The sequence below is a fragment of the Varanus komodoensis genome, unplaced genomic scaffold, assembly GCF_004798865.1.
Source record: "Varanus komodoensis strain SLA01 unplaced genomic scaffold, ASM479886v1 scaffold8, whole genome shotgun sequence".
Classification (NCBI taxonomy): Eukaryota; Metazoa; Chordata; class Lepidosauria; order Squamata; family Varanidae; genus Varanus; species Varanus komodoensis.
In genome coordinates this window covers 23,137,945-23,161,066 of record NW_025336481.1, presented here as the reverse complement: position 1 = coordinate 23,161,066, position 23,122 = coordinate 23,137,945, and the positions used below count along the sequence as shown (strand labels likewise).

The 23,122-nt window shown below is 39.3% G+C and overlaps 1 protein-coding gene across 1 annotated transcript in view; it reads right to left on the bottom strand.

Moving 5' to 3' along the window:
* Positions 1-23,122, bottom strand: part of CDK17 (cyclin dependent kinase 17) — a 95,825-nt gene that overhangs the window by 46,196 nt on the left and 26,507 nt on the right. The window contains exons 2-4 of the mRNA XM_044455699.1: positions 18,764-18,912; positions 11,116-11,280; positions 5,316-5,449 (exon numbers count right to left, since the gene is read on the bottom strand). Coding sequence (XP_044311634.1) covers positions 5,316-5,449; positions 11,116-11,280; positions 18,764-18,881 — 417 coding nt within the window. The 5' untranslated portion in view covers positions 18,882-18,912. The remainder of the gene's footprint in view (positions 1-5,315; positions 5,450-11,115; positions 11,281-18,763; positions 18,913-23,122) is intronic.

Below are 23,122 nucleotides of genomic sequence, written 5' to 3'. Positions count from 1 at the left end.
TTTATTTAAATGTTATTTTAATTGATTGTTAAATTATTTATTGCTTTTATCTAACTCCGGGATGTTTCCAATTCTGTATATTTTTGTATATTGTTATTTATTTGATTGGAAGCCGCCTCGAGGCTTATGCGAATGGGGCAGCATACAAGCACTCCAAATAAATAAATAAATAAATAAATAAATAAATAGTACAAGCAGCAACCTTCTTTCACATCATGTGCAGCAACACAAACAAATGCTGCTACATATGGCATGGAAGGGAGATACTACAAGCGCAAGTGCTCACATAGGACTCTTATTTCTGCTGAACACTGCAAATGCTGTCTGCACTCACCAGGAGCTTGGGCTCATGGCTCTGCCAAAGCAGAAAGGAGCCGGAGATCTGAGCCCAGAAAATCCAATGGGTGCACACCCCCTAAACTGACTCCTCACAGATATTAGCCTCTCTTGCCTTTCTTATTAGGCCCTCCAGTCAGACTGGCTGCAGCAGCAGTTGGGCCAACCTACCTAGAGCTAAAGAAGACGGCAGGCTTATGAGTGAGTCGGCTCGCTGAGTGTGAGGAGCACATGTGATGAAGCATCAGCCCACAAGCAACAGGTTGGAATAAGTGAATTCAGCAAGAGGGTGAAAAGGTCAGGCCTCTCTTCTTCTAGTCAGGAGATGTAAACTGCAAATTAACTCAAAGTACATCCACCACCTTCTCCTAGTTAAGGAAATAAAATAAAAAGCCACAATCTCCTAGGTTTTCCAGGAGAATAAACCCAGTAATAACAATAAAACTGTTAGGAAGGTAGAAAGCCGGCAGGGGTTTGGGGGGCTGTCCACTGCATTGCACTGAGTGCCATGTGTATGACTATCAACCAACTGGACAGAGGGAGCTAATAATGTGTGCTTGGTGTAATGACCTCCTCACTCTCATTGAACTCAGGTGTTCCCTTGAAGCCAAGGCTGCTGATCAGGAGTAGCAATTAGAAACAAACAGGTTGTCTGGTGAGACCATCAGGGAATAATTCCTGGGTGAGAGCTCCTTAGCTGTCAAGAAAAATGGGACACTCAGGGAAAAAGCATCATTCTGAAGATGAGGGAAATGATTCTTCAGAGGGACCCATTATTGAACCAAGAACTGTACAGAGGAGAGGAAGGGGGCTTTTGTTAGTAAGAGACTAAATAATGAGAAATACAGATAACTGGGTTTGTAATGGGTATGCAGACTGCATGGTCTATTGTCTGTCTGGTGCAAAGGATGTGGATATCACATACTATCTAGATAATCTTAAAGACAGTGTGGGGGTGTGTTCAGTGATAGTGGTCCATGGTGGTACCAGTGATGTAGGAAAAAGTAGTCATGAAATCCTGAAAGCCAAATGTTGTATGCTAGGTAGGTTAAAATCCAGGACCACCAAGGTCACTTTTTCTGAAATGTTACCTGTTCTATGCACAGGGCTGCTAGACAGGCACAATGAGCTGAGGAATCTCACTGCAGAAGGGAAGGTAGTCTAGAAAGGAGGGGTTCAGGTCTGTTAGGCAGTAGGGAACATATTAGGTCAAGCCAGGTGGGGTGGATTCCACCTGAAACAAAATGGAACAAGAATGCTGGAACATAACATTAAAAAGGGGACAGAACAGTTTTTAAACTGAACCCTAGATGAAAGCTGACAAGAACTGGGATACATCCCTAGTGGATGAAAGGAAAAGGTTTCTGATTGCCCAAATGTAGGAGGGGAAGAAATAAAGCATACGGAGAGCCATAATAACTAGTTTGACAGGCCTAAGTGCCAAAACATGTTGTAAGCATCTGAAAAGAGACGCTGCCCTTAGGTGCTTCTACGCAAAAGATAGAAGCCTCAGAGCCAAAACTGGAAAGCTGAAATGCCTGGTTTTAAAGGAGACGTTCAACATAGTAGGAACTATAGAAACCTGGTGGAATGGAGAGAACCAATGCGACAGGGTTATCTCTGGATAGAAACTGTAGAGAAAGGGTAGAGAAAGGCATACTGGAGGAAGTGTTGCTCTCTACATCAAAGAGGGCATAGAATTCAGCAGACTTGAATAATTAAAATGTGTAGACTCCTTAGCAAAAGCATTGTGGATGACAGCCCCAGTTCCAGAACTAATTCGGCCATAGGAATATGCTATTGTCCTGTAGACCAGAATGCTTAGGGTGATCTTGAGAGGGTAAATGAAATCAGGGAGACCTCAAACAAAGGCAGTGCTGTAATAATGGATGACTATCCAAACGTTGACAGGATGAATATATGTTCCAGTTCTGACAGAGAGGTTTTTCAGTGTTTGAAATGGTCATAAAACCTATCTGAAGGGAGGCAATCCTGAATTTAATCCTAGGCAGGACTGCCCAGAGATAGTGCAGGATGTAAATTGTGCAACCAACTGAACACAGTGACTACAGCACCATCACATTTAATATAAAGTTGGGTGGAAGATTGCTAAAAAGGTCTAGCAGAGTTGCATTTGACTTCTCTGCCCAGATGGTATCCATTCTAGAATTCTTAAAGAGCTCAAATATAAAATTACCAAGTTTCTTACAAAAATATGTAATGTGTCCTTAAGTTCAGCCTCTGTACCTGAGGTCTGGAGAAATGTCCAATGTAGCATCATTTTTTAAAAAAAGAATCTGGGGGCAGGGGGCTCTAGGGAATTACAAGCCAGTTTGTTTAATTTATTTTAATTTTATATGCCACCCCATTTCTATAGGCTCTGGGCAGTTTACAAGATATTAAAACCAAGAGTGATTAAATTGACTAAAAACATGTTAAATAAACTGATACTAATCTGGGAAGGCCTGTTGGAAGAGGTATGTCTTTTACTCCCACTTAAAAGAGGAAATCTGAGATCTCAGATGCATCTCTCCTGGCAGACCATTCCAGATCTTAGGGGCAACCACTGAGAAAGTCCTCTTGTTGACATTAATCTTACAGAAGCACTGTAGAAGATTATCCCCAAAGGACCTTAGCTGGCGAGATGGAATGTATGGGCAAAGGCACACCAGAAGGTATTTTGCACCCAAGCCATGAAGCACTTTACCAACACCTTGTACTTTATCCAGAAATGTACTGGAAGCCAGGGCAAATACTTTAAAATAGGTGATATGTGGTCCCTCCATGATGTGCCAGAGACCAGTCTGGCTGCCATATTTTGTACTAGCTGCAGTTTCTGGAATAGGCACTAGGGTGACCCTATGTAGAGTGCATTGCAGAAATCAAGCCTAGACGTTACCAACGTATGTCCTACTATTTTCAGGTCATTTTCCTCCAGGAAGGGATCCAGCTGGCAAATCTGCCCAAACTGACAGCAGGCATTCTTGACACACCTTCTATCTGAGTTGACATCTGAAGTGCCAGGTCAAGTAGCTCCTCCAAACTGCAAGTACAGCCCTTCGGGGGGGGGGGGTGACCCATCTAGAACTAGTTGACACACCTCTAAATCTGGATTTGGCCCCATGTCCTTTTTACATCTGTTCTCGGTAATTTAGTTGAAAGCGTTATTATAAGTGGAATCAATAAGCACATAGAAGGACAATCACTGCCGAGAAAGAAACAACATGGCTTCAGCAAAGTTAAGTCCTGTCCCACTAACCTCTGAGAGCTCTTTGAAAGCATCAACAGGCATGTGGACAGGGGAAATTTAGTAAACACCAGACTTCCAAAATGCCTTTGACAAAGCCCCACATCAAGGACTTAGCTGTCATGAAAAAGGGCGGCGGGGGGGGGGGGATCCTCCTTTGAATCAGTAACTGATAAAAGAACAGAGGGCAGAGAATGGAGATAGATGGTAATTTCTCCCAATGGAGGGATATAGCCAATAGGTACCAGTAGTCTGTATGTCCAATGCTTTTCAACCTATTCAGTAATAATAATAATCATTAATAATAATAAGCAGTGAAGTGCTGAATTTGTTGATGACACCAAATTATTTAGTGTAGTTAAAACCAAAAGGGGTTGTGAAGCATTCCAAAGTGATTTCTCTAAGTTGAGAGAATGAGCTTCAAAATGGCAAATATATTTCAATATAAGCAAGTGTAAAGAAATGCATATTGGGGCAAAAAATCCCAACTTCAACTATATGCTGATGAGATTTGAACTAGTAGTGATTGATTAAGAAAGGGATCTTGAGGTTGTTATGGAGAGTTCTGCTTGCCAAAACTGGAAAAGGACATTTTTAGGTTGGAAAAAGTGCAGAGAGAACACTAAAAAAACTCAAGGAGTTGGAAGAGCTCCCCTTTGAGGAATGGTTACAAGTGGCATCTTTAGTTTAAAGCTAGGCATGGTATGGAGGAAATAAAGAGGGAGACATTTTTCTTCCTTTCCCATAATACTACAATCTGGAGTCACCCCATGAAACAGATTAGTGGAAGATTCAGGACAGATAAAAGGAAACACTTCTTCACACAGGGCATAAACTCTGGAAATCACTGCCACAAGAAGTAGTGAAGGCCACCAATCTGGATGGCTTTAAAGTGGGCTTTGAGAAGGCTATCAATGATGACTACTCTTCCTAGTTGTGTGTTACTTCTGTTATTAGAGAGGATATGCCTATATACACCAGTTTTTGAGAAGCTTGGGCATATGGAACTCTTGTACCCATCCTGCTTGAGGGATCCTGTGGGAAGTTGGTTTGCCACCATGTGAACAGAGTGCTCAACTGGATGGACAACTGGTCTGATTCAGCATGGCTTTTTTTATGGTCTTTTGTTCCAAAGCTTGTCCAAAATCCTGCAACCAGATGTTTAATTGGAGCAGGTTATAAGGGATAAGTGAGTCCATTCTTACCATGACACTGGCTTCCAGTGAGTATGAGCCCAATTCAAAATACTGGTTTTGACTTTTAAAGTCCTAAACAGCTTAGGATCAAGTTAACTCCAAAATGAGCTCATCTGGTCATTAAGATCTTGCAAGTGTGACTTTCTGCTTACTGTCTTCTTCTCAAGAAGATTTGGAAAGAAGATGAAATATGATCTCTTCAGTCACCACATCCAGACTTTGGGATTCATTTCATCTCTTTCCTTTACCAGGCAGAGAAACCAAGTGGATTTCTACAGGATGAAAGTTCCTTCCTCCATACTCAGCATAGAAATGTAGCAATCTTCTGCTAGCCTGCTCAGTTATTTATTATTTTTAGGCTAGTAACTTTGCAGGAAGCTTATTTGCAAGCATACTTTAACACTATAAATGATAATCTTTTTCTTTACTTTCTATTTTGGAATCAATGTCGAACATTAAGTAGTTAGAAGTACTTAAAACAGACAAACCCCAAGCATCTTCTTAGCATTATGCATCCCCATGGGAAAATAGATTACCTCCATGGAAATCCGCCTGTGTATCCGGTTTCTGAGGCAAACACCTGTAGGTGACTGGACTTCATCGGATGATGTTCCAGAAGCTTGATCACTTTCACCATCTGATCCCATTTTCAGATTTTCATGTACAATGTCTAAATTAAACAAAGTTATTAATTACTCTACTGATTTTCAATTAAGAAAAGCTCTCAGTCTTAATTGCTCACAAAAAGCACTAGAGCAAACTAAATGGTACTTTTTTATCATTAAGATTGTGTCCATCACATGATTAGCACATTCCAAACAGAGAATGATGCTAGTTTGATACAACTTTTTTTAGTCCAAAATACTTTATTCAGTTTCTATTTTTAATTAGTATCTTTTCCATTTGAAATCAGCCTTTTAATATACAAATAAGGTAGTAATAAAAAGCAGAACCATGCAGAGTCAAAATATTCTAGAAATATATAGAGTTATAATGTTATATAGGAAACTTTAAAGGAAGGATCCATTTAAGACCTATGGGAAAAATATGCTTGGTCAATTATCAGGTTTTAACCCCACTCACATTATTTATCTGTAATGTCACTCTTACCAGGGAGAATAAGAAATGTCCATTTAAATTAAAAATGATTAGTTTATTATAAAAGAGCCTCCTGCTGGTATCTTCTAATGGAAGAAATGTGAATAGGCTGTTCCTCTCAGGAAACAAAAATTGACCAAGGATCTGAAAAGTAACAAGCTACACTTTGAATAAGATTGTAGACTAGAGAGCTTTATCTGGTCAGTCTGGAAAAAGTTAAGTGGTATGTCTTATCTGAGCAAACGTTCACAGTATTCAACATAGTGAAGAACTTTTCAAAACAGAAAAGTATACATTTAAGTAGTCTTCAGCTGTGATTCCAAGCCACATGAACTCAACAAGATTTACTTCTATGTAGACATGCACAGCATGATGCTGTAAATACAATAATAAACTTAATTTCAAAAGTTCTGTTAGAAATAAACCTCCAACAAAACCATGTGTTCTGCAATAAATGAACCAGCAACACAATATGGAAATTCATGTATATTCTTGATTTTAATAAAAGCTAAGCTCCTTTAGTATGTGATAATGAAAGCCCTATTTACTTTGTAGGCAAACTGTACAGAATCAATGGGTCAGAGAAATCATATCATATACAACTTCACATGGAAGAGCTACTACGTATGTGCATAAATCATAAGAACATAAGAGCAGCAATGCCGGATCAGAGCAAAACCAATTTAGTCCAACATTCTGTTTGTAGAATGGCCAATCAGATGTCTGTGGGAAGCCTGGAAGCAGGATACAAGGGCAATAGTCTTTTCCTGTTGTTGTTTCCCAGGGAATGGAATTCAGAGACATAATGCCTCTGATCCCAGAGGTACCATATAGCAATTATGAATAGCAGTCAATGAAAGCCTTATTCTGCTTGGGTTTGTCTAATCCCCTTTTAACATCAGTCTAGATGAGTGGTGGCAAACCTATGGCACGTGTGCCACAGCAGGCACACAGAGCCCTCTCTGTTGGCACGCGAGCCAAGTCACCCCAGCATCACCCCAGCAGCCGAGCATCGGATAACAGCATACATACGGGCCATGCGCATGCTTGGAAAGGAGTAGTGGTGCCAGGCGATGACATCACAAGCCATGATTATTAGCCGCAACTCGTCCGAGCTTTCACGTGGCCAGTCAGTGTACTGCCAAGGATATATATATATCTGGAAGCTCAGGTGACAGCGGCGGCGAGGAGCGCTTTCTTTCAGCTTCGGCTGATCCATCAGCTGCGCCCCTACCTGGAGAACGACTGCCTGGCGACAGTGACACACGCATTGGTGACTTCCCCACTTGACTTCTGTAATGCGCTCTACGTGGGGCTGCCCTTGAAGACGGTCCAGATACTTCAATTGGTTCAAAATAGAGCTGCCAGGCTGCTGACGGGGACTGGGCGTTATGTTCACATGACTCCAGTCCTCCGTCAGCTTCACTGGCTTCCCATTGAAGTCCGGGCCCAATTCAAGGTGTCGGTGATGACCTATAAAGCCCTTAATGGCTTGGATCCTGGTTACCTGAAGGAGCGTTTACGTCCATATATGCCCGCCCACCCCTTGAGATCAGCAGGAGAGGCCCTTCTCCGGGAGCCCTCCGTGAAGGACATTAGGAGGGTAAGTACTCAGAAGAGGGATTTCTCTGCGGTGGCGCCCAATCTATGGAATGCACTCCCCAGAGAGGTCCGCCTGGCGCTGTCGTTGTTTTTCGGCGCCAGGCAAAGACCTTTTTATTCAAATGTTATTTTAATGGTTAATATTATTTATTAATTTTATTCTTTGGGCAGGGCGACTGAATTTATATTGTTAATTTATATTGTTTTATTGAATTCTATTTATTTATGGTTTGTGAGCCGCCCCGAGGCTTCGGCGAATGGGGCAGCATAGAAGCCCCCTAAATAAATAAATAAATAAATAAATAAATAAATAAATAAATAAATAAATAAATAAATGCTTGTTTTTTCTAAACTAAACCCTGAGTTTTCAGGTTTTATTGCAGTGTTGGCACTTTGCAATAAATAAGTGGGTTTTGGGTTGCAGTTTGGGCACTTTGTCTCTAAAAGTTAACCATCACTGAGTTAGGGTTAGAAAAACAAGGTGTCCTGCCATGAGTTTGATGGTTGGAATGTGTTTAGAATGAGCAGAAATGTTGAGTTGTGCAGGAAAAAAGCTACTCAAGGAAGTGTTTTTCAAAATCACATTATTTTCAATGCTATTTTACCCCTATATTAAGGTTAGGGGTGTGCACCAGGGTAGGGTTAGGGTTAGAAAAACGAGATGTCCTGGCATGATTTTGATGGTTGGAATTTGTTTAGAATGGGCAGAAACGATGAGCTGTGCAGAAAAAGCTACTCAAAGAAGGCTTTTTCATAATATTCCTATTTTCAAGGAACTTTAGCCCTATATTAGGGTTAGGAGAGTACACCACAGTAGGGTTAGGCCAGTGGTGGTGAACTTATGGCACGCGTGCCATGGCGGGCACACAGAGCCCTCTCTTTCATCATGCAAGCCAAGTTATCCCAGCATTGCCCCAGTACCTGAGCATCGGATAACAGTGCACACAGGGGCCATGCACACGCTTGGAAAGGAGTAGCGGAACCAGGTGATGACATCACAAGCCGCGACACATTAGCCACTACTTGTCCAAGCTTTCGCATGGCCGGTCAGTGTGCTGCCAAGGATATATATATATATACACACTTGCTTGGACTGGCTGTGAGGTGTTTTTTCTAAACTAAAACCTGAGTTTTCAGGTTTTATTGTAGTGTTGGCACTTTGAGATAAATTAATGGGTTTTGGGTTGCAGTTTGGGCACTTGGTCTCTAAAAAGTTCACCATCGCCGGTCTAGACCATTACATTAACTGTATTGAACTATGTACTGTGTGTAGTAGTAGTACTTCCTTTTGGCTGGCCTCAATCTCCTAATATGCAGCTTTTTCAGATGATCCCAGTTTGTAGTATCCAAAAATGAAGAAAATCTATCTACTTTTTCCATGTTGTGGTTAATTTTATATACCTCTATCATCTTTTCCTTTCTTGCTTTTTCCCCCAGGCTAAGTAGCCCCAAATGCAGTATGTGGAAGCACATGCCTAAATGCATCACTTACAAATCACACCCAGCAAATGGTTGCTCAGATTTAACAGCGATGCCACCACATGCTGATACTACAGGCCAGTGTCCCATGCGTGTAGCCCTAAGTATTTACTGTCTGACTTCATTACGGAAGTATTAACTGATTTTATGCCACAATAACAGCAGATAACTAAAGGAAGGAAACTTGAGGTCTATAGTGGTGAGGCCCTTGCTTTATACATTAATATATATGATCAATGATTCAGTAAAAGCCTGCTAATGTAAGAATTTCCACAAATTTTCTTGATATATTCTAGTACACTCAATTACGGCTTAGAAGTATTTTTCTAGCATTTTGCCTAAACAGAATGAAACCTAGGTATAAACTGTATAAATGAAGACTTATATAACAAAATATTTGCTTATGTATTACTATATACATACTACTTGAATTATATGACAAATTCATGATAAAGAAAGTTGAGGCAGTAGTGGAGAATCTGCAGCATTACTGTGGTCTCAAAGCAGTTGACATCAGATAACAAGGCTGATATGCAAGTCACTCATTTTTTATGAGTACAAAAGATTCTTCTGTGAGTAATGGCATCCATCTTGGCAATTACAGTTCTGAAGCCTCTAATTCAGCAGAAGTTAAGTATAATGACTGCTGTTGTTTGCTAAGCTGTACTTGCTTCTCTTTGCAGATTTTTTTTTCTAGTCCTAGATAGGATTTTTCTTGTTCTTACTTAAAACTAAAACAAAATGCATTTTTAAAAAAATTAATAAGAAGTCCTACATACTAGAAGTTGATCAAATTATGCAAAAATGTGTTACTCGTATGTATTTAACACAACTGACTGGGAGAATGAGTGCCAGTTGCTAGAAAGGGGCCATACAAACTCCAAGTCCCCCTCTGCTTATCAGGCGAAACAGCACTTGGTTCAAAGGCAAAAAAAAAAAAAAAAAAAAAAAATCTATATCATGAGCTTATTGACATAAAATTATACCTCTGGGAAAGCTAATTCACATCACCAGACACAAAGAACAGGCAAATCTGCCAGTTAATTTCTCTTTGAAAATGGAGGACAATAAACTCATGAATATTTAAGTGATATTCCAAGGACTCATTAACATAAAAGCATGTAATTGCCTTAGACAACAGAGTAATTGCAGAAGGATAGATCACTGACTTAGGAAAGAGAATGTAAGGAATTGATTGGTTAAGAATCTTGTGCAAATGATGGGCACAGATGTCATCACTAGCCAATAAGCTTACATCAGCCTGTATTATCCGTTCTTAGCCAATATTACCATTTTCTTTAATTTAGAATAGGCAGTTTCACATGTTTTATCATGAGAACTCACTAGTGACAGTCTGCCCTCATTCTGGATCCCTTCAGCCACCAAAATTGTTACTATTATCTCAAGCCAACACACAATTTCAGAAAGGAGTCCACTGGGAGATGACAACAAATGCAATTTCCATTTATAATGAAAAATGCACAAATGAATGTATATTCTATATATTTTATGACCTACTGGTGTTTCACTTCTGAAGGATGCAAACCCTGTTTTGTTTGTCACACACAATGATATTGTTTCTGTTCTGCCTTGAAGTATGGGGTTTTTAAAGCCCTATTCAAGCATTCGCTCACATGATGAAGAAGCACATGAATGTTCATCTAAATAGTATAGCCTCTTCCAAATCCATTATTTACAAACAGTACCAAATAACATTTTTAGCAAAGATAAAATGCTAGAATCAGTATGACTGCCAATCTACTCAAAGACAACTGACATATTAACACTTTAGCTTCTCTTTTGGGATTCACAATTGTAGGATGCCATCCTATTAAACTGGCATCCATCACTTGTGCAAGTTCTCATTTACACAGTTTTACGTTCATGTTTGTGACCAATCTACATAGCTTCAGCTATTGAGCAGTATACAAAAGTAATAAATTAATGAAAACAAAAATGAAATGAAATTCTAAGACACATTTGACTTCCAGTAGTGGATGTCTTTTCAATATGCTTATCAAAGGTATAGAATTATTAATTCTTTAACATTTCTAAGACTCTGGTACAAATATTACATTACTGTTACCCTTGGTGAAGGGGAGAAAACCAAAGAATAACCTATTTACTGAACAAATTGATGCTATAAGAACAAATTACCTAGTCTGCTCCCATTCCTTGGCATTGCCATAAATGAACCAAGGCTGCCACCTATAACACTGTGTGGTCGTCGCAATGGAGGCTTTTTGAAGGATCCCGTGTACTGGTGCAGGAATGAGTGCATGCTGTGAGATGTTGGAGGTCTGCCATTCTTCACAATAGGCTCTAAAGTTTGCCAGCATCGATCAATTCATCCCACAAGCAGGACATTCAGGAACATGTGGAGAGAAAAAAGAACAGAGTTACCACACAGTCCACTTACATCAATATTTAAATGAGTTTCAGAACTCTTAAAATCTGGGGAGGGATCATTGGTGAAGCATGTGGCATGAAAGAAATGTACAAGAAAAATGCTGCTCTTCTCCCATCCCCCTATATGTGCTCAGGCTGAGCATCAGAAACCCCCAGTCACAGCCTAGGACCATGCACTGACCACTGCCGGTGTTTATAGACAAGGCTTGTCCTTGTGCAATGGAACTGCCTCACTGAGAGGCAGAGTGATGTAGGGATGCATTTTCTCACCACTTCTTTTTGTCTTTTTTCTGTTACCAGAAAAAACATGTGCTGAGGATGAAAATAGGGAAGGTGTACATGCTGTCTCTTGGTTGGTACCACTGGAGCCCTCTGCCTGGAAGTACCCAGTAAGTGCTACAAGAGATGTAGTAATAATTTCACCAAAATATTTGTACAAAGGCCAGTACTTCTGGTTTATTATAAGAGAGAAAACACAATGCAGCATTAAACTGCTTTCAGTCTGTGCCCAGTATGCTCTAGGTAGGTCAAAGGAGTGGCTTTCTAGAGAATGAGCAAAGGAGAACTCAGCTCAAGAATAGCCTTTGGGTGGGTGAATAAGAAAGAGTCCTTTGATAAAAGCATCTTTTCAGTCTTCTTTCTATGCCTTTGAATCCCAAAAGACACAAGAACAGATAGAAACAAGGAAGATAACCCCTATCCTCTGACTCTTCCCTAGCAAGACAAAGAAGTCTGAGAATGCTATCACAACTATGTGTTTACTATGATTCCTTAGAAAGAAAAGGATTAGCTTTCAGAGAGATATTTACGAGGATATGAAGCATGTTTCTAGCCATTAAGGCTGTGAAGGGGTAAATGGAAGAAAGTGAGAAATGCCTGCTAACATCTCAGATATCAGAGGTGGTTGATAAGTTATGGACTTATAAGATCTTTGCCTGTCTAGAAACATAAATTATCTGGGTTGTATCTATTGATATCTTTCCACTGGTGGAATCCACAGTTGTATGCAGTTGGCATCCACATTAATTTCTGTTCAACTTCTCAGCTAATTACAGGCAAAACAAGGGATAGGATTTGGAAGAGAGAAACATCTTATTACACACAGCTGCAAGATGTGGCCCTGAGCCAGGGTCTGATTTATTATTGGAGAAAACTGTCATAGGATTCAAGCAGGTGAAGAAGGTGGCTTAGAGGTGATTCCTAGTTGCAGTATCAGCCCAAGACCAACTGTTTATGGGTCAAATGCAGTAGCTGGAACATAATGATTAATTAGCTTAGAAAGCATTCCAGTTATAAGCTGATACCAGCAAGAAGTCTTGCTCTTTTCAATAGCTTTGATTGCCTAGAAATCTTCTTTCTCATCTGCAATGGCCTTTCCTAAATACCTTCTGCCGGGTCTGTTCATGTTCTCAGAGAATCTTGTAACATGAAAACAGCAACATGGCAACAGATGCTGCACAAAAAATCTGGGAGTTTGTTTGGCTCTCTGGCATGGAACAGCCACTCTGCCTATTATATTTTTTGCATGCACTTTCTATCAACTGGACTACCAAAATGCTCTCTTCCCTGGACTCAAAGTTCAACTTTGGACCCTTATCCTTTCCTTATTAACATGCACTGTAGTATTTTCTGCCATGAACTAAGTACCTTTACTTTATCCAGAATGCTTTATGATCTTGTCTATTGGGTTGTTTTGTCTTGACACCCATACAGCAGAGTTCCAAGAGCTGTTGTTGGACCTGATCAGTGCTGGTGCGTGTACATTTCTAACCTTATCTCATTTAGTCCTGTCTTCTGGACCAGGTCCTACCAGGGGCCCTTTTCAGTAGAACCCCTGATGAAATCTCTCTGCTATTCAGTATTCCTTTAGCTAGGTCTTCCTGTCTGCAGTGCTTGAACTCCCAAGGCGGTCTCAAGCTGACACACCCTCTTTCCAATTAGCTTGCTTCCAGACGGCTTTAAGACCAGTCAAACAATATCATGCAGCCATTCCATCTTAATGGATGTTGTGCAACTACTCTTTCTGAACAGGTATTTTTGTGGAAATAAAAAAAGAGAGAACAAGCCATGAGAAAATGTGGAAGGTCTAAAACTGGAAACCAACTTTGCCTGCCCTTCCCTATAAAATTCCTTGAATGATGCAAGGCAATCGCACAATAAAAGCTTTGTCTGTAATTATGTAGTGATAAAGTTTGAAGTGCAAGTGCTGATCATGGCAGTCTCCATAGTGACAGCCCAATGGAGAGTCCAAAATTCAGGTAGCTGTTTTGAAAAATATGTGTGCACGTGTATGTTTGTGCATGTGTGTGCACACATGCCCATTTATGCATGAAGTAACTCACAATAATCTACTGTTGCAAATTCCATTCTGCCACTTCTAGCTATTTTGGGGATTGCAACTAAAGTGCAAGGAGAATAGGGAAATCTAAGGGGGATGGCAGATGACATCATCATGCCTGTTAAGTGAAACATCCCAGAGCTTCAAACATGTGAGCCCTGGCTCCACTACACCACTGCTTCTCTGGAAGCATCCTTAGACAAAACAGTTCAAGAATGGCTTAGTTACTCTTACCCTTACAAACACCTTGCACCTTACATTTATATCCCAACTTTCTTCCAAGATGGAACTCAAGTTGTTGGATATGGATTCCTAGCCTCCCTTCCAGACCCTGAATAGAATCCTGGCCTGCTCTTAACTTCAGCAAGCTATGCTGTCTACATATGGTTTGAGACTATGCCCTGGTTACCCATAACATTTTAAAATAAGGCTATTGCTCCAAACTTTAAAATGTCCAAAGAACTAGAAATGAAACCACTTCATAAATGATTTAACTCCCTGGTTCATACTTAGTAAGTTTCTTATGATGGAATAATTTTACTACTTTCCCACAGATCCCACAAAAGGCTAGATTTTATGTTTTCTGGATTCTAGCCATCAAAGGCAATGGTAAGCAAGTTATTTCTGGTTGACAAGAAGCTCTGAGGTGGGTTTTCTTAGAAAATGCTGACCATAACAGGATATTCCAGCCCTATGAAGGAGGCAGGAGCCTATGCATAATTTGAATCTGTTCAGATGAAAGATTAAATGTTCTAGGATTCATAAATTCAAGATGATTCAAGATAATCCACTGTTTAAACTGGGATGCTTAAATTAATAACAATAACAAAAATAAGAATTTGTGGAAAGGGAAACTGATCAGGTAATACTCTTTGCACCTTCTTCATAACAGAGAGATAGTGGAAGCAGCAGAAACCAGAGATTCCAGAAGAACAAAAATATTCTCACTCAATGCAGCATGAAGTGGTTGCTTAGGAACAAGATTGGAAAGCATTTGATATAGCAAGATGTTGAAACAAACCCTCTGGCAGTCAGAGAAACTCTCTATTGATATATTCAGACTCTTTGTTGCAGTCATATGGAGTATGTAGCTATATCATGTTTGTAGCCAATGGCTCACTTTGGAAGGAGATGCAATGGCAATGGCAAGTCTTTGCTGCATATTCTGCCATGACGGGAGTCAATACTGCAAGAACTATAGGCAGGCTTCAAGGCAAATTGGGAGTGGAAAGCTTACCCTTATTGGCATCACAAGAGAAATAGCAATGATCTTGCTGATAAAGAACCTTAAACATTTTTAAGGTTCCTATAAGTGTATAATACCCAAGAATCAGAATAAGAGAGACCCACATGCCTGCAATGCTGGTACAGTAAGTTCTGCAATGCTCCATGGGAGGCTGATCTGGGCCACCTAGCTCCTTGTTTAAATCAGGCCTGACAACCTTGCAGCACATCTGCTATGACTGTATTACAAGGAAATGTATTAATTTGGAACAGTTCTTCATACACTTATACTTGAGGTTTATTTTGTACAAAAGAAAGCATCCTATTTCCCCAATTGTGTAAAGATTATTTTACCTTTCAAGTTCTGCTACGTAAACAAACTTGGTCTTCCTATGACTTTCAAAAGCAAGCTGCTACTCTAAATGCTGCTTCCAGATGTCAACCTGAATTACATACAACTTTACTCAGCACAGAGCTAATATGAAGTACATGAGCAACATGTAACCACTTTGCAACTGCAGGTAGACATTTGCCCCAGAAAACTAGGGAAATATTGCTCTGGGCCATTCTATGTTTCTCAATAAGGAAGTGTATTCAAACATATGTCATCAGCCCAAATTCATCTCTGTGTTAAGCAAAAAGGCAGCTAAGTTGGATTGTTTGCACATTTTAAATCAACTGTTCTAAAAAGTCTTAAAATGTGATGTTGAATGCATTTGATTTAGGTTGTTGTCTTCTTTTAAAGGACAGTTTCGAATTCAGCGATAGCACTAAGGCAAATTATGCTGTGTTAGTGTAAGTGACCTCAAGTACAACACCCGGAACACCTGTTATATCAATAAAGGCTATGGGCACTGTGCTAGAGGTTATTTATGCTAGCGAACGTAACTAGCACTGGCACAGAATTGGCCTTTTCCCAAGTATATAAAAACACAGGTTCATTGGAAATAGGAACTATTCTGTTCCAATTGGGCATTGTTATTTTTGTTACATTGTCCCCAGACCTTACATTTATGATTCCTCTAGTTTATTGTCTAAATTTCTGTTACCAACTGATAAGGCTTTGATGTAGCAATGGGGACGGCATATAAAAACTTTAAATAAATAAATAAATGCCATATACTGATTTGTTGGCCCTAAGATTCCCTATCCATTTTCTATCAGCGATTCCTTAGTTTGAAAGTTGGTTAGTTGGTTTTCTCTTGCTAATATAGGCTGAAATATGATGGCCTGATCAGTCTATCTCACCTTATCTTATTTTATCTAAGTCATCTATTCATCAACCTCAATTATTAAGCACTGAACCTGTATTTATTAGTCGATTATGCTGAGTTTCAATAAATGTGAAGTTCTGAGTCACAGAGAAGTGGACTGCAAGTGAGTTTAATTCCCTGGATAGATGCACAGCCTCACATGCATTGTGGCTAGAATGGGAACCACTTTGTGCTTTGAATGATGACCACCATTTTAAGAACTGTGATTCTACTTTGTGGTCATCAACTCAGCACTACCATAAAGCCTAAATTTAACTGAGATTGGAAGCAAGGACTGAGTAATGAGCCATCAGTTAATTAAATAATAGGAGAAAATTATTTCAACTCTGTTGAAATAATTTGGGTTTCCTTTAGTTACATGGGAATTTACCATTCTGCAGTAGTAATCTCAAATCCTGAATTTGCTTGGCAGATGCAGAAATTATTACCTTTGTGCCTTACTATTTACTTGCTGCACTTTGCACTCTCCCTGCTTCACTTTCCCCTTCCTACACACTGTTCCACGCACATAACACACACAAACAGAATGTTCTCTCCCCTTCTGCTGTGATTTGTTCTTCTTCCCCGAAGGCTTTTAGCTCCATTATACATATAGTTGCTTAAAAAACAAATGCTAGCAGGAGGATTTGGTTCTTAAAGGCAGGAGGTGACGGTTTTAACCATGACTTTATAAATGTGTGTTATACAAGAGCATTAAACATAAGAACTGAATTTCCTTACTGTCTTTTGCACAGCAAGACAAGCACACATGGTGTCCAGAATTTTGCAGTCTAATAGCATGAAATAATAATATATTATTCATTCTAAAATTGCTTGCAAAAGGGAAAGATGCATATGAACAAGGAGGAATATTCTGCTTCGAATGCATATATGTATTAACTAAGTGCTACATCCCTTCCTGGCTCTCTTTTAGGGTAAAGTGAGGTTTTCTGAAGCAACTGCCATTTGGATGATGAACTGTGCAAGGTGACTCTTTCTCAGCCTCAACAATGACCTTTACTATGATGCAACTTTGCACTTTGTCTATGCACTCCAGCCCACATAAATATGAACTGTGACTGCTACTGCAAGAACTAATTTGCACACCATTGAGGGTATTTAAGTACAGGCAGAATTTTGCTGAAGTTTTTCCACTGGCAGAGGAAATTTCAACAAAAGAATTGGTTGGCAAGGTAGGTTCTTTTATTTGCAAATAAATTCTTCTTTCTGAATCCAGAGCAGGGTGGAGAGAGGTATCTAGGATATTGAACTGGCAGGGAATAGGATTCCAGTGTCATGCACAACTCATCTCATCCGCTTCACCCCACCACAAGACAGACTGAAAAAGGATAATTATATATGAATCTGTCCTATCTATCTATCTATCTATCTATCTATCTATCTTATATCTATTTGTCTATTGACTCCAGAAAGTAGATCTCAAGAAGTTCTGGACATGAACTCCCAGCATTCCTGACTACTGGCCACTCGTACAGGGGCTTCTGGAATTAAGCAGCAACCATTTGGAGAGCGATCTGCTGCCAAATGCCTCATTTAAGCTATTTATGAACTGCCTAGACCACAATTCCATCTTACCTAGCATTGATTACCTACACCAGATTTCCAGGACCTCTGGCAGAAGTCTCTCCCAGTTCTGCAACTTGAAATCCATTAACTGGACCTACCCTCCAGATGTGTTGAACTACCACTCCCATAATTCCTAGACACCATGGTCACTGGGAGTTTATAGGACTTGCAGTTCAACACATCTGGAGGGCACATCTGGAGTTGAGAACGCTGTTTTAACTAGTTCTATGCAAGGAACAGGGACTGGGGCATTGTCATGAGAGACACAACCTCTGCCCCTGGGTTTTGCCCAAATTCTGCAATCCAAAGAGAAGTTAGGGAAACAAGCATGATTTTCCTAGATCAGAAATTCATTTTTCTTTGTGGAGAATCTGATTTACTTCTGCACAAAACTTTGAAACACCGAAACATTGCTAGCAGTTATATCATGGTCATACAGCAACATTTCCATCAATCAGGCTGATATTGAGCTGGTCATGCAAATTGTTCAGTGCTTCAGTGTTCAGTTCAAATTGTCCAAGATGCTGATACCTTAGTTTCCATTTTCTAAGCAAAATGGTTTATGTACTGAAATTGAGGAAGAAGCAAGAAACTGAGATCAAGACTTTACATGAAAGTGAATCCCGTAACTGAAAAGATAAATCTAACTGCTACTCCTAAAAAAAAGTACAGAAGTAGTAATACTATCAGTAATTATGAATTTTGTTTCTACAGTGCAATGCATTTAACTAATCCAGAATATTTAGATATTAAACACAGTTTTATTTTTAAGTATTTGTATCAAATCTGTAATACATTATAATACACCTAATCTACAGTATATTAAGAACTAAGCAACATGCATAGCAAATACTTTACCAACACATCATTTGTTATTCCAGTTAAAACAAATAACTATAAGTAATTCAAAAGCTGCAGCAGTGATATGATCAACAAAACTATTCTGGTTTTTGCAATACTTGATAAAAACCTTAAATGAAGTGTAAATATTTACCGTTATCTTTGCTACTGTTTTCTTCAATTGTCATTTGCTCAGCCAGTTCAGAGAGTGACTCATCAATAGTCTGGCTCCCACGTAACGTTAAGGAAAGTCTCCTCTTGAATTTTTTCATTCTATCAGCAATATGTCTGGCTCAAGGAAGCCTATTAAAATAAGAAAGTTGTTGTTTTAGATATTTAGGATTTAAAGGAAATTATTTCAGCTAAACATTTGTAGTTTAAAGGAAATTATTTCAGTTATAAAGAAATGTATGCTTATTCCTGCTTGTTTATATCAATGTTTACTTTACAAGAAAAGGACATTTTAAAGGAATGGTTACTCTCTGAAGTAAAGAACTTGGTCCTGACCACCAATTTGGATCAGTATTTATTTCAATTCTATCCTGGTAAATCCCAGCCTAGGGCAGGCAAGTTGCAACATAATAATAAAATAACCCATCAAAACAAAATACATTAGTTAGTATTTATTATCACCACTCTAGCTGTTTTAAAAACAAACCCAAGCTCTTATAAGCACAGACTTTGATGGATCTCTAGGAAATAGTAATTTGATAGCTGTGCAGTCACCACCAAGAACATTCATTTATAATCTTTCTATCAGAACTTGGTACATACAAGTTCTTAAGACATGATGATCTTAAGGGCTTGACGAATGGAAGAAATTGTCTCTGAGGTATGTATGGTCCAGCCCAGGGGTCCTCAAACATTTTTTAACAGGGGGCCAATTGAAAGGTGCCAGCGATGGGCATGGGCCGCCAAGGCGGTGTGGGAGGAGGGTGCGCGCGTCCGCATGGTGAGGCAGAGGCTTGCTCATGAGGAGACTGTTTTCTCCGAGCGAGTCCAAAACGATCTCTGCACAAGCAAGCCCCTGCCTCACCATGCACGCTCGCGTGCACATGGCTAGTCCAAAACCTCTATGGCGGGCCGGATAAATGCCATGGCGGGCCGGATTTGGCCCATGGCCCATAGTTTTAGGACCCATGGTCCAGCCAATAGCAGAACAGTATTTCCTGGCAGGGGAGAACATGCAGGAGTTAGACTGGCAGGAGATGGTGCAAGGAAGAGCACTTAACTGTCCTGATGTGCAGTCTGTATCGGGGCAAGAAGCTACTATAGGACAGGATATGGAGAAAGAATGGTTTCGCACTATAGGCAAAGGGGTCTGCTCAGTCTGTATGTATGTGGAACATCTAATTGAAAAAACTGGATTAGGATTAGAAGATGGAGTGAAAATTGGTGGAAGATGCATCAATAATTCAAGATTTGCAAAGGATATCAGATTACTGCCAGAAATTTGCATTGAATTACAACAAGGTCTTATGCAAATGAGAAAAGAAAGTGCAAAAGCAGGAATGCAGCTGAACAGTAAGAAAATAAAAATCATACCCACAGAATACAGAAGTTTACTGTCACCAATGAAGAAACTGAAATTGTGAAAGATTTAACATACATCATTTCAAATGGACAGTATAGGCAAGAAATTTGAAGAAGACTTGAGACTTGGAAGGGCAGCAATAAAGGAACTGGAAAAGATCAAGTGTAAAGACATTTCACTGGAGTTCAAGGCCAAGATCATCTACACCATTATATTCCAGATCACAATGCATGGCTGTGAAAGCTGAACAATGAAGAAAGTTGACAAGAAAAATGTGTATTCAAAACATAGTGCTGCAGGAGAGTTTGTAAACACTCCAGACTGACAGAAATACTAATAAGTGGGTTCTAGATCAAATCAAGCCAGAAATTTCCTTGGAAGGAAACATAACAAAATTGAAGCTGTCATACTTTGGACACATCATGAGAAGGGTAAGACTCACTAGCGAAGACAATCATGCTAGGGAAAGTCAATGGCAGAAGAAGGAAGAAAGGAAGACCAAATATGAGATGGACTGGTTCAATAAAGCCACAGCCTTGAGCTAAACAGTGCTGTCAGGGACAAGACATTCTGAAGGGCATTCATTCACAGGGCCGCCATAAGTCTGAGGCAACAACAATAACAAAATAAATTAATAGAATAATATTAAAGAGTTGAGATGGAGAATAAAAGCCTTTTCCTATTAGAACAACTGTTGTTCATCTTCTCTAAATAGAAATGAGCTCCTTTTACTTAACCAATTGAACATTAGGCACTATTAAAAACAGCAGTGCTAGAAATATGAAGGAAAAGCAAATAAAGAACTGTAATATTTTCTATTAAAATTGGTAAATGTTTAGTTAGTTGTTTCTGTTTGGCCAACACTTTTATTCCTTAAAGAGCTACAACTTGCAGAAAATCATTTTCAATCACAAAGTGCATGTATATGGTAATAATTTTTGCATTAAAATCCACAAAATATGATTTAAATTGCCTATTTCCTATCAGTGTAAATAAGAAAGCCGTAAGAAAAATGCTGCTATTTGTAAGATCTTTTTTTACCTAAATTCATCCCATTTTCATTTATTAGAATTAGATGGAGGAGGAGGTGTAAGCTGCCTTGAGTCCTTTGTAGGAGAGCCAGTGTGGTGTCATGGTTAAGAGCGTGGGACTGGGACTCAGACGATCTGGGTTCTAGTCCCCGCTCGGCCATGGAGCCCACTGGGTGACTTTGGGCCAGTCACAGACTCTCAGCCCAACCCACCTCGCAGGGTTGTTGTTGTGGGGATAAGATGATGGTGGAGGAGGAGGAGGAGGATGATGTAAGCTGCCTTGAGCCCTTTGTAGGAAAAAGGCAGGATAGAAATCGAAAATCGAAAAATAAAAAGGCAGGATAGAAATCCAAAAATAAATAAATAAATAAATAAATAAATCCTGCCTTTCTTCTTACAAGAACGCAAGGAGGCTTACATAATTCTCTTCCTGCTCTCAATCTTATCTTCACAACAAAAAACCTGTGAGGTAGTTTGGGCTGAGAGTCTGTGACTGGCCCAAAGTCACTCAGCTGGCTCCATGGCTAAGCAGGGATTAAAACCCAAATTGCCTGAGTCCCAGTCCTATGCTCTTAACCACTATTCAATGCTGGCTCTCTATAAATAATAAAATAGAGATGTATGTTGGATATATAACAGATTTAGGATTGTTCCCTTGTAGCTATATTTGCTTTCTAGTGTAAACTAATAACATTTTAAGCACACAACAATGTTAAACTGTGTAGTTGCTTGCTGTAGGGTAAAATAAAACCAATATAAAATTGCACAGTTTAATAACTTTGAAAGTCCTATCCCCAATCTATGAAGCACTGCTCTATGATGCACTATTACTTCAAGATGAAGTAAGAATTATTATGATGCTAAACCCTCAATGCAGATGCTTATCTCTTTGAACAATATCCATGATGTGTCTTCCAACTCCTGAAGCTGGAAGAAATCAAAGTTGCATACATCCTGCAATGTTTTTAAAGCCCAAGCTGCATTTTAACAGTCAATCTGGAAAAGTCAAGAGGCTGCAAAGGATGGGCCATGCAACTACATGCAGATTTACAGAAAACAGGTTACTTTCTTCTCCATGCTTTTCGTTCCCTTTAACTGCAAATCTGTCAAAAATCAACAACAGAGCAAGTAGTACTTAATGTTAAAGATAATAGTGTTAAATACCAACTTCTACTGAAAGGCAGTTGTAATAGCATACAAAATAATATACACAGCACCTATAACTACTGAGAGGAAGCGCTGAATATATCAATACAACTGTGACATTAGATGACAAAAAAGTATGTTGTGTGCTTTATTTTACTGTTGAGGATACAGCTGGAAACATTCCATCTGGTTCCTGCTAGACAGTTATTATATTTATATAATTATGTATATTTTTATTAAATTGTTTTATTTTTGTATTATCAGAATAGTAAATAATTCCCTCTGAACAGAAAAAGACAGTGGTGATGATAACCAATGATAAAGAATTCAACCAATGATAAAGAATTCAATTTCACTTATTGTTCATGAGATTGAATTTTATCAGGTCAAATCTTGTTAGCAAAGGATACAGCTCTGAAATGAAAGAAAAACTTGTTAGACAAAGAGATTGTTACCAGTTAGGAAGATCCATGCTGTCAGATAGAGCTTGGTCCAGTTCAAAACTGCTAAGTCAAAGGTGGTTTTCCTATCACTTCACCTTTTGGTCTCTCAAATTTCCACAGTAATTTATACCAACACACCCCAGTACACTCAAATTTCTGATCATAAATGACAAATCTGATCACTGGAACAGCAGGTCCCAAAACGAATAAGAAAAGAATGCATACTAATGCCAGTCTATGACAAGGAATAGAAGAGAGTAATTTGTAATTAGAAACTGAAAGCCAGCTAGTACCTATATGATACATCAGAAATCATCAGTCAGCAACACAAGACTGGAAAACACATGACCAGGGAGAGC